This window comes from Stomoxys calcitrans, chromosome 1 (genome assembly GCF_963082655.1).
Source record: "Stomoxys calcitrans chromosome 1, idStoCalc2.1, whole genome shotgun sequence".
Lineage (NCBI taxonomy): Eukaryota > Metazoa > Arthropoda > Insecta > Diptera > Muscidae > Stomoxys > Stomoxys calcitrans.
In genome coordinates, this window is record NC_081552.1 from 55,561,929 (window position 1) to 55,575,029 (window position 13,101).

General features: G+C 31.4%; 1 protein-coding gene across 2 annotated transcripts; it reads right to left on the reverse strand.

Annotated features, from left to right (window-relative positions):
* Positions 1-2,247: 2,247 nt before the first annotated feature.
* On the reverse strand, positions 2,248-6,398 carry LOC106094899 (fibrinogen-like protein 1). Of its 2 annotated transcripts, none has more exons than XM_059360774.1 (5): positions 6,264-6,398; positions 5,540-6,200; positions 3,203-3,248; positions 2,606-3,145; positions 2,248-2,529 (listed from the first exon to the last, which is right to left on the reverse strand). In XM_059360774.1, exons 1-5 carry the CDS (start codon positions 6,333-6,335, stop codon positions 2,391-2,393), a joined length of 1,458 nt encoding a protein of 485 aa, XP_059216757.1. In that variant the 5' UTR covers positions 6,336-6,398; the 3' UTR covers positions 2,248-2,390. The 2 variants fall into 2 exon arrangements, with proteins under 2 accessions (XP_059216757.1, XP_059216756.1); XM_059360773.1 differs by having other exon boundaries at positions 5,540-6,203.
* Between the last annotated feature and the right edge of the window lie 6,703 nt (positions 6,399-13,101).

Consider the following 13,101-nt stretch of genomic DNA (forward strand, 5'->3'; position numbering starts at 1 on the left):
TTCTACATACCAAACTTCTGTCAAACCATCAAACATTGATCAGAGATCGGTTAACATGGGAGCAATATCAGATTATAGACTGATTTGCACTGTATTTGGCATAGTTGTTGGAAATCATAACAGAACACTCATGCAAAATTTCAGTCAAATCGAAAAAAATTGGTGCTTGTAAGGGCTCAAGAAGTCAAATCGGGAAATCGGTTTATACGGGGGCTATTTCTTAAACTGAACCGATATGACCCATTTGCAAGCTTCAATGACCTACCCTAATAAGATGTAATTGTGCAAAATTTCAAGCGCCTAGCTTTACTCTTTCGAAATTTGCTTTCGTGCTTTCGACAGACATGGCTACGAAATGACTTAATATGTCATGACGATCAAGAATATATATATACTTTATGGGGTCTTAGACACATATTTCATCTTACAAACAGAATAAAGAAATTTTATATCCCCCATTATTTGGTGAATGGTATAATAATGTGAAAGTTGCGAGAATGTATATGGTAGATAGTTTGAAGTTAGGGGGCTTTCGGTTCACGGACGAACATACAGTGACAGATCAACTTAGAGTGATAATCTGACCCTTAATTTTATAGTTCATAGGTTTCAGATTAAATTTACATTTACTCATACATGCAGGGAATAAAAATCATTAATTTATGTTTTTATTATTACGAAGTGAATCTATTACATTGGAAAATAAATATAAATAAATATCTTGAAACAAAAACAAGTAAAAAGGCATTAAGTTCGGCCGGGCCGAACTTTGGATACCCACCACCTCGGGTATATATGTAAACCGCCTTTCATCAAAATTCGGTGAAAAATTCATAACTTATGTCCCATATTAGTTATATTAAAATATGTTCCGATTTGGACCAAATACTAATAAGTACAGTAGATATATCTAAAAATAAACCGATCTGAACCACATACGACACGGATGTCGAAAAGCCTAACATAAGACTTTGTCCAATTTCAGTGATATCGGATTATAAATGCGAATTTTATGGGGCCAAGACTTAAAATCGAGATATCGGTCTACATGGCAGCTAAATCCAAATCTGGACCGATTTGGGCCAAGTTGCATAAAAATGTCGAAGAGCCTCACTTAAAGCACTGTCCCAAATTTAAGCGAAATCGTACAAAAAATGCCTCTTTTATGGTTCCAAAACCTTAAATTGAGAGATCGGTCTATATGGAAGCTATATTCAAATCTAGACCGATCTGGGCAAAATTGAAGAAGGACGTCGAAGAGCCTAACTAAACTCACTGTCTCAAATTTCAGCGACATCAGACAATTAATGCGTCTTTTATGGCTCCAAAACCTAAAACCTAGATATCGGTCTGTATGGCAGCTATACCCAAATCTGGACCGATCTGTGCGATATTGCAAAAGTATATCTAGGGGCTTAATTTAACTCACTGTCCCGAATTTCAGCGACATCGGACAATAAATGAGCATTTTAAATCAGGAAATCGGTCTATATGGCAGCTATATCCAAATCTGAACCGATCTGGGTCAAATTGACGAAGAATGTCGATGGGCCTAACACAATTCACTGTCTCGAATTTCATCAAAATCGGATAATAAATATGGTTTTTTTGGGCCTAAGACCCTAAATCGGATGATCGGTCTATATGGCAGCTATATCCAAATCTGTACCGATCTAGGCAAAATTAACGAAGGAAGTCGAAAGGCCTAATACAACTCACTGTCCCAAATTTCAGCATAATCGGATAATATGTGTGGCTTTCATGGGCTTAAGACCCTAAATCGGAGGATCGATCTATATGGCAGCTATATCCAAATCTGGACTGATCTGAGCCAAATTGACGAAGGATGTCGATGGGCCTAACACAATTCAGTGTCCCGAATTTCATCAAGATCGGATAATAAATTTGGCTTTTGTGGGCCTAAGACCCTAACTCGGAGGATCGGTCTATATGGGGGCTATATCAAGATATAATCCGATATAGCCCATCTTCGAACTTAACCTGCTTATGGACAAAAAAAGAATCTGTGCAAAGTTTCAGACTATTTTTAAAGACTGTAGCGTGATTTCAACAGACAGACGGACAGACGGACGAACATGTCTAGATCGTCTTAGATTTTTACGCTGATCAAGAATATATATACTTTATAGGGTCGGAAATGGATATTTCGATGTGTTGCAAACGGAATGACAAAATGAATATACCCCCATCCTTCGGTGGTGGGTATAATTAATAATAAAGTAAAAATATTTTTTATTTGTTTATTCGTGTGGTAGTTATACTTATAACTAAATTATAAGTATAATGGTTAAAGCCACGACTGCAGAGGTCCTATGCTTAGAAATATTTTTTTTTAATTTGTTGCTCTAAGTTACACAGTATAGACATTTTTATTTCATCTTAGGCCGTATCATCATCTGCACGAACTTCCAAGAATAGGCCAATCCATGAAATTTGCCCCAAGTTATGCCACGGCCCTGTTCACTGATAGGAACTTCGCCGTTTTTGTAATAAAGACCATTCAAATTGCTAATAAAAGTGAACAACAACATAAAAATATTTTCCTTTAATAAGGGTTTCTTAAATTGACCATCTGTTCTCCTACCTAGCTTGACAATTGTCATACCACCAAGCCCCCTTCATTTCATCAGCACAATTTAGCCATTCATTAAAGTCATTATCTTTATCCTTAGTGGAGAATTTATAGCCTTTTTGAAATGAAAGGGCATCACCAGCATTACCTTCATAGTTGCCTATGTCCTTAAGCTCATATCCACTTTCTTCATTGCCTATGGCAAAGTTATCATATTTGGCATATTTCACTATATCGTGGTGATCGCCCAAGTGTATGAGCAATTCCATGGGGCCCAGCGCAGTGGTTAGAGCATACAATTTGTGCAAACCCATCCAAAATTCTCCATCCAAATTACCAAAACCATTTTTATATTCTGACCAACCACGATAGAAATCCACGGAACCATTGAAACGTCTTTGTATCACCAGCCAACCACCGCCATCGATAATGTCTTCACATACGGCCAAAAATGTATGCGGACCATAAATGGGATTCTTGAGGCGGCATTTGTTTCCTGTGCAGTGGGAAGTGCTGTAATCGTTACAGCTGGAGGGATAAGACTCATCGGTACTAATAGAAAAAAATATTTTAAAAACTACATATTTTTCTTAATTTAGATATACTTACCACACCAGTTTTTGATCCTTATTTTTAATGCAGATTTTGGAATTTTCTAAAAAAAATACAATAGTACTTTAAGAACCCTTTCCAAAATATATAATTTACGTACCCTTTTCGGAAGAAAAGGTTAATTTTTGTATCCTTTTCAAATGAAAAGGGTAATTTAGTACCCTTTCTAAAGAAAAGGTCAGTTTAAGTACCCACTTCCAAAGAAACGGATAATTTAATGCCTTTCTAAACGAAAGGGGTAGTCTAAGTACAATTTCCGGACGAAAAGGGTAGTTTTAGTACCCTTTTCCAAAGAAAAGGGTATATTTTGTGTAATTTCTCAAAGAAAAGGGTAGTTTAAATACCATTTCCCAAGGAAAAGGGTATTCGTGGTACCTTTTCCTAAAGAATGTGTAGTCTTAGTACCCATTTCCGAAGAAAAGGGAATATTTAGTACCCTTTCCCAAAGAAAAGGGTAGTTGTAGTACACTTTCTCAAGTAATGGATGGTTTAGTACCCTTTTTCAAAAAAACGGTGTTTTATGTACCCTTTCTCAAAGAAAAGGGTGGATATAGTACCCTAACCTAAAGAAAAGAGTGGTTTAAGTAACTTTTCTCAAAGAAGAGGGTGGATTAAGGACCCTTTCTGAAAGAAGAGGGTGGTTTAAGAACCATTTCTCAAAGTAAAGGGTAGTTTAGTACACTTTTTCAAGTAATGGGTAGTTGTAATATCCTTACCCAAAGAAAAGGGGGCCACCGAGAACATAAGAAAATTTTTTCAGTGGTGGTTATCTCCTCCATGTTCTGGCGACACTTGGTATTTACCTTTGGTGATCAACCGTGTAGACATCTCAAACCGGGCAAGCCGTTCGTACTCAGCAATAGCAAGTAAAATCGTGCTAAGTTCGGCCGGGCCGAATTTTGAGATTCACCACCATGAATTTTGCTTAAATGTGGAAGCTATATCAGGTTCTTGACCGATTTGGACCGTACTAAGCACAGTTGTTGGAAGTCATAACAGAATACTATGCGCAAATTTTCAACCAAGTCGGACAACAATAGCGGCTTCCAGGGACTCAAGAAGTCAAATCGGGAGATCGGTCTATATAAGAGCTATATCCAAATTTGAACTGATATGGCCCATTTGCAATCCCCAACGACCTACATCAATATTAAGTGTCTGTTCAAAATTTTAAGCTGCTAGCTTTACGCTACATGGCTAGATCGACTCAGAACGTCGAGACGATCAAGGAAATATAAACTTTATGGGGTCCTAGATCAATATTTCAAGGTGTTACAAACGGAATGACTAGATGAGTATACCACCATCCTATGGTGCGGGGTATAAAAAGGAGGTCCCTTATCATTGAGCTTGCATCGGACAGCACTCATTTATATGAGAGAAGTATGTTCGCTGTTCCTAATGGAATCCTCATGGGCAAACTTGCATTCCCAATAGATACTCATTCCTCATTCATTTATTCATAAAACCATTATATACAATAAATAAAACCACCATAGTACTCATTTCTAAAGGAAATAGTAATTTCAGTACTCATTTCTAAAGACAAGAGTTGTTTAAATACCTTTCACAAAGTTCTCTTTCCTAAGGGATAGGGTGGTTTTAGTACCCTTTGCCAAAGAATAAGGTTATGTCAGTGTCCTTTGCCAAGGGGTAAGATGGTGTTAGTACCCTTTCCCAAGGGGAAGGGTGGTTTAGTACTCATTTCCAAAGGAAATAGTAATTTTAGTACTCATTTCTAAAGACAAGAGTGGTTTAAATACCCTTTTCCAAAGGATAGAATGTTTTAAGTATCCTTTCTTAATGGATAGGGGCAGTGTAAGGTTGGTGTTAGTACCCTTTCCCAAGGGATAGGGATAGTCTATGTTAGTTTTAGTAAATTTTTCTGAAAGAAAGTATGGTTTTAGTACTCTTTTCAAAGGAAAGGGATAGTTTTAGTAAACTTTTCCAAAGGAATAAATAGTTTTAGAACCCTTTTCCAAAGGAAAACTTGGTTAGCACTCTTTACAAAGGAAATGGTGGTTTTCCCACGGAATGGGGGTGGTTTTAGCACCCTTTCCATTTGTACAATAGTACCTTTTTCCAAGCGATAGGGTGGTTGTATTACCTTTATCCGGGGATTGGGTAGTTTGCCACTCTTTCCCAAGTTCCTAAGGAATTGGGTAGTTTTAGTACCTTTTTTACAAGAGATAGTGTAGTTTTAATACCCTATCCCAAGGGATCGGGTGGTCTTTGTACCATTCTAAAGGGTTGGGGTGGTGCTAGTACCCTTTTTCAAGCGATAGTACGTTTTCCAAGTGAAGAGTGGTTTTATGGGCTTATGTTTTTGTTTACCTTTTTTATTTAAGAATTTCAATAATTCCTGTGTTATGCCTATGGATTTCATATGTTTCTCCGATTCATCTGAGTATTTTTCTGCGATCATCTTAAGTTTGGTATCGATTATATCAGATAAAGTTACATTACCATCCAAATGACCTAAAATTTTGGTATAAATATGTGAACAACTTGTATTTCCTCCGGGAGCCTGTGTTGAGCTGTCTAAAGGGCTTAGTTCAGATTCCTCTTTATCAAATAAGTTTTGTTCCTCGTGAGCCGTCAACATTTGAAAATACAATTTCTCTAATATAGTCTCTTGCATCTTGGAGACCTTTTGAAATTCCTTTAAAATTTCTGTTTTCCCATCTTGGCCAAAGAACTCCGTTTGGCTGGCCATATAGTCATCATTTACCTTTAATGTTTCTAATAAGTTTTTTAACTCATTGTAATGCGTTTCCTGCAGAGCCAATAAAACCTCTGGTAGTTCATTTAATTTTTCCTCGAAGTCTTCAAATTTTTCCTCAAGTCTATTTTGATGCAGGCGTTGTCTTTGCAATTGCAAATCCATCATTTCTAAACGTAATTTTAGATTTTCAAGAGCTGTTTGAAGGAAGTCCAATTGATGGTTGATATGATGTTCTGAGGGGGAAATATCTTTGGCCAGTATTTCATTTTCCTGCTAGAAAAATTATTTTTGTAATGCTATAGAAATTTCTATGACATAATTTTTTTACCATACCTGAGCCAGCACATTGAACTGAGTGATACCCACAAAGATTAGTACTGATAAGAGATTTTTTAGTAAATTCATTCTCAAGAAATTATCGGCAGTTATTTTGTAATGTTTTCATTGCTTTGATGTTGATGTGTCGAGCTTCGTATTTAGACTGATTTAAGGCTTGATTTTTGCTATAGTGACTTTTGTGATTGAAGATTAAAATTATTGATTAATAATATGGGTTGCCCAAAAAGTAATTGCGGATTTTTCATAAAGTCGGCGTTGACAAATTTTTTCACAGCTTGTAACTCTGTAATTGCATTCTTTCTTCTGTCAGTTATCAGCTGTTACTTTTAGCTTGCTTTAGAAAAAAAGTGTAAAAAAAGTATATTTGATTAAAGTTCATTCTAAGCTTTATTAAAAATGCATTTACTTTCTTTTAAAAAATCCGCAATTACTTTTTATGCAACCCAATAAATACCAATAATTTACTCTCAAATCAAAAAAAAAAAAAAAAAAAAAAACAAAACAAATGCCGATTGCTTGATTCTGAATCCCACATGTCATGCTAAAGAAGTGCTTCCTACCAAAGAGATGTTTCTTAACCAGGAAAAGGCTTCTGAACCCACGTTACTCTATTTATTTCATTGTACCAACCACCACAGGATAGGGGGTATAACCATTTAGTCATTCCGTTTGCAACACATGGGATTTAATTTAATTTAATTTAATTTAATTTAATTTAATTTAATTTAATTTAATTTATTTTAATTTAATTTAATTTAATTTAATTTAATTTAATTTAATTTAATTTAATTTAATTTAATTTAATTTAATTTAATTTAATTTAATTTAATTTAATTTAATTTAATTTAATTTAATTTAATTTAATTTAATTTAATTTAATTTAATTTAATTTAATTTAATTTAATTTAATTTAATTTAATTTAATTTAATTTAATTTAATTTAATTTAATTTAATTTAATTTAATTTAATTTAATTTAATTTAATTTAATTTAATTTAATTTAATTTAATTTAATTTAATTTAATTTAATTTAATTTAATTTAATTTAATTTAATTTAATTTAATTTAATTTAATTTAATTTAATTTAATTTAATTTAATTTAATTTAATTTAATTTAATTTAATTTAATTTAATTTAATTTAATTTAATTTAATTTAATTTAATTTAATTTAATTTAATTTAATTTAATTTAATTTAATTTAATTTAATTTAATTTAATTTAATTTAATTTAATTTAATTTAATTTAATTTAATTTAATTTAATTTAATTTAATTTAATTTAATTTAATTTAATTTAATTTAATTTAATTTAATTTAATTTAATTTAATTTAATTTAATTTAATTTAATTTAATTTAATTTAATTTAATTTAATTTAATTTAATTTAATTTAATTTAATTTAATTTAATTTAATTTAATTTAATTTAATTTAATTTAATTTAATTTAATTTAATTTAATTTAATTTAATTTAATTTAATTTAATTTAATTTAATTTAATTTAATTTAATTTAATTTAATTTAATTTAATTTAATTTAATTTAATTTAATTTAATTTAATTTAATTTAATTTAATTTAATTTAATTTAATTTAATTTAATTTAATTTAATTTAATTTAATTTAATTTAATTTAATTTAATTTAATTTAATTTAATTTAATTTAATTTAATTTAATTTAATTTAATTTAATTTAATTTAATTTAATTTAATTTAATTTAATTTAATTTAATTTAATTTAATTTAATTTAATTTAATTTAATTTAATTTAATTTAATTTAATTTAATTTAATTTAATTTAATTTAATTTAATTTAATTTAATTTAATTTAATTTAATTTAATTTAATTTAATTTAATTTAATTTAATTTAATTTAATTTAATTTAATTTAATTTAATTTAATTTAATTTAATTTAATTTAATTTAATTTAATTTAATTTAATTTAATTTAATTTAATTTAATTTAATTTAATTTAATTTAATTTAATTTAATTTAATTTAATTTAATTTAATTTAATTTAATTTAATTTAATTTAATTTAATTTAATTTAATTTAATTTAATTTAATTTAATTTAATTTAATTTAATTTAATTTAATTTAATTTAATTTAATTTAATTTAATTTAATTTAATTTAATTTAATTTAATTTAATTTAATTTAATTTAATTTAATTTAATTTAATTTAATTTAATTTAATTTAATTTAATTTAATTTAATTTAATTTAATTTAATTTAATTTAATTTAATTTAATTTAATTTAATTTAATTTAATTTAATTTAATTTAATTTAATTTAATTTAATTTAATTTAATTTAATTTAATTTAATTTAATTTAATTTAATTTAATTTAATTTAATTTAATTTAATTTAATTTAATTTAATTTAATTTAATTTAATTTAATTTAATTTAATTTAAATTAATTTAATTTAATTTAATTTAATTTAATTTAATTTAATTAATTTAATTTAATTTAATTTAATTTAATTTAATTTAATTTAATTTAATTTAATTTAATTTAATTTAATTTAATTTAATTTAATTTAATTTAATTTAATGGAATATGACTTCAAGTTCGCAATGTGACTGTTATGTAGCCTCTCTTTATTTAAAACAGTCCCTTAGTTTGTAACCATCAGTGGGTTTTATTTTTCATGAAATTTATACACTCTTAATTTCTTTTATTCTGCGAAATTAGATTTTTGATATGTAATTTCCTTAACAAGAGAAACATTGCGGTGACAACACTTCAATTTAATGTCTGAGCAGAAAGAAATCGAAACCAAACCATAATTTTTTTTCACCACACTCAACAAGCACAAGTCCAACGTGAACATTTCCTGATTATTGCGGTAGTGTGGGTAGAGGTTGGGGGAAATTGCTATACAATAGGAAACTATGCAAACATGACAGGATAATGACAACAACAGCACCATCATCAACACGAGCATAGCATGAAACATTTGCACGTTAGTAATTACGAAGACACGTAGCAAATATTTTTGTATGGGTATGTGAAGGTCCAGACAAGCATGTGTTTACGGTGTTACTCTTATTCAGAGAGCAGGAGAGAAAAAAATAAAAAAAAACAAAGACACCTCACGAATGATGTATGACAACCGCATCATACATCATTCGCATTTATCAACATCAATGCTGTTACGTCGTCGTTGTTGACTTTGGTTTCTTATGTATGTACATGTGTGTGGGTTGGTGTATTCCTGTTTTTGGTTTGTCAAGCGAGCAATGCACCAAACGTTTAGAAGAAATACAAAGTAAGACAACAATGGCAACGACAACGAAAGCGGAAATGAAATGTTACTCTTGTGAGCTATTATTAAGTTTTGGATTTTTTATACCCGCCACCATAGTATGGGGGGTATACTATTTCGTCATTCCGCTCGTAACACCTCAAAGTATTCGTCTAAGACTCCATCAAGTATATACAGGGTGGCTGATGAAAGCCGCTACCAAAAAAAAATGTAATAACTTTTTTTCTATTTAATAATAATAATTTAATAATTAATTTAATTAATTAATTAATTAATTTAATTAATAATAATTTAATAATTAATTTAATAATTTAATTTAACATGAATAAAAGAAAAATGTATTCCATACACCGAAAAAAAAATGTAGCAATATTCATCATTGTAGCCACCCTGTACATATTATTGATCGTCTTGATGTTCTAAGTAGATATAGCCCTGTCCGTCAGTCGTTGTATTATAACATCCAACAACTGTGATGAGTATGGATCAAATCGGTTCATAATCTGATATAGCTGCCATCTTGGATCTTGACTTTTTAAGCCTCTGGAGTGCGCAATTATTATCCGATTTAGCTGAAATTTTGCATGAGGTGTTTTGTTAAGATTTCCAACTACTATGCCATGTATGGTCCAAATCGGGTTTTAACCTAAAATAGCTTTTATGGCATGGAAAATTTTATCCGTTATATTTTGTTTCCCTATAAAGAGATACTGGGCAAGGAACTTGACAAATGCGATCCATGGTGGAGGGTATATATGATTCGGCCCTGCCGAACTTAGCACGCTTTTACTTGTTTTGTTCCAACTCTCCCTCACTTAGCTTCCCATACATAGGTTAAAAGTGAATATCACATCAAGATGTCTTTGGGTGCCAAACGAGGTAATGGTATATTGCCTTATGCTTAATGGTGCGCTAAGGGAGGGTGTTGAAAAGGCCTCATCTGTAAATGATGCTGCCATGATGCCCATGTGTGGCAGTGTAAATGATGTTTGCACATTTTTAGTATACGATGAGTATGTTTGGGGGCAACCCTGCAATGATGTATACAGTGTAAATGAAAATATTATAATATATGAGTTGAAATATGATGACACGGTTGGTTTTTTGTGCTTTCTTGTTTTGCCCAAACCAACAACTATGTTGTGCAGCGTGCCGTAGGTAGAATAATGGCAGTCCTTTTAGTTGCCTTCTGCTTCATTTGTGGCTGCTGCTGCTGTCGCTATCATCAAGCAGTGTAAACAGAAAAAGCCAAAAAAAATAAATAAATAAAGGCAAGGAAATGCATGCATCCAAAATGAAAATGATAAAGTTTTTTTTAAAACAGACAGGGGCTTAAGTATATTTAGAAAAATATTTTTTTTATATATGAAATGTAAATGTAAAAATTTATTTGAAAGCTGTATTTATTTCTTTTTATTTTGCGTTATTACACCCACCACCGAAGGATGGAGGAATATTCATTTTGTCATTCCGTTTGCAACACATTGAAATATCAATTTCCGACCCTATGAAGTATAAATATTCTTGACTAGCTGACCCGGGCCCGCTCCGCTGCGCCTTCTTTTACTTTATATGGATCAAAAGTTTCCTTGGAATATTTGTTTTCGACAATTAAAGATCTTTTAGTGAAATACCATGCTACGAAAATAGTATATCGTTTGACTAACAGTTTAACAATATAAGTGCCTTCATCTGAATCCCATATGATCCACGAATTTAAGTTTGGATGTAAGGTGTACTTTATTCTTAAAATACTTCATTTCAGCCCTATATTCTCATGATGTCTGATTTAGTGGTATTTTCGGCGGAGAGGTGGTCCCCCAGATACTTGGCCCTGAAAAAATATCAGCATCGTGCTCGTCTCTCAAGTACCATTTATTTAATCCCCGTATTTTATCATCATTTATTTGAACCCCATATTGCCGTTGCCCTAAAAATTGGATATCGAATTCGTTTTCTAATCTCATTTGAACTTCTTATTGCAAAAGTCAGCAAATATATCCGGTTTAGGGTATTGGCCCTCAAAACTATATATATTTAGTTCCACTCTCTTTAAGACCCAAATTGTCTTGATGAGCAAATACGTCCTATTTGGGGGTTGTTATGGTGGTGGGACGTCCGCTAGACAATTGGCCCCTAATGTTGATATCAGATATGTGGTCTACTCCCACATACCTTTAATTTGAGCCCCATATTTCCATAGTCGGCAAACATGACCGGCTTGGAAGGTGTTTTGGGGGATGGGCGGCCACACAGTGAGTTGACCTTGAAAATATATTTCGAATTCGTGTTCAACTTTAAAACCCGTCTTATTTGAGCCTCATATTGCAATGGTCAGAAAATACTTACTATTTGGGTGGTGTTGTGAGGGTGGGTTGGCCCCATAGACACTTTTCACGAATATTGATATCAGATTCGTGCTCTACTCCAAAATATATTTCATTTGAACCCCATATTGATATGGTCATAAATTTGTCCCCTTGGGGGATGTTTTTGGGGAGAGGCGGCCCCCAAAATACTTGGTCCCATATTTGGATATCAGATTCTAATTCTGCATTCAAATACCTTTTATTTAAGCCCCATATTCCAATTGTCAGTAAATAAGTCCTGTTTAGGGGGAGTTTTGGGAAAGGGGTGGAACCCCAGAAACTTTGTCCCAAATTTGAATATCAGATTCGTATTCTACTCGCAAATACCTTGCATTTGAGTCCCATATTGCCATGGTCGGTAAATATATCCGATTTAGGGGGTGTTTTGGGGCTTGGGGTGGTCCCCCTAACACTTGGTCCGACAATTGGATATCAGATACGTTTTCTTATCCTTAATACCTTTCATAGGAGTCCCATATTGTCGTAATTGGTCAAAATTTAAGTTTGGTAGGTTTTAGGGTGGGACAGCCCCCCCTAGGTACCCCATCCGAAATTTGGATACCAAATTTTTATTATTAGGGTACTATATGAAAGCACAAAAAATTTCGCTTAAATCGCACCACCCATCTCCGGGATCTGGCGTTTCTGAAAATTAGGGTAAGGGGTAAGGTCCGCCCCCCTTCAGATAAAGAAAAATGTTGTACCCTATTTTCACCACGGAATCATTATGCACCATCTGTGAAAATTTCAAAAAAATAGGTTCAGCCGTGTCTGAGTCTATAAGGAACACACAAACAAACAAACCTACAAACAAACACAAACTGATTTTTATACCCTCCACCATAGGATGGCGGGTATACTAATTTCGTCATTCTGTTTGTAACTACTCGAAATATTAGTCTGAGACCCCATTAATTATATATATTCTTGATCGTCGCGACATTTTATGTCGATCTAGCCATGTCCGTCCGTCCGTCTGTCTGTCTAAAGCACGCTAACTTCCGACGGAGTAACGCTAGCCACTTGAAATTTTGCACAAATACTTCTTATTAGTGTAGGTCGGTTGGTATTGTAAATGGGCCATATCGGTCCATGTTTTGATATATCTGTCATATAAACCGATCTTGGGTCTTGAATTTTTGAGCCTCTAGGGGGCGCAATTCTCATCCGATTTGACTGAAATTTTGCACGACGT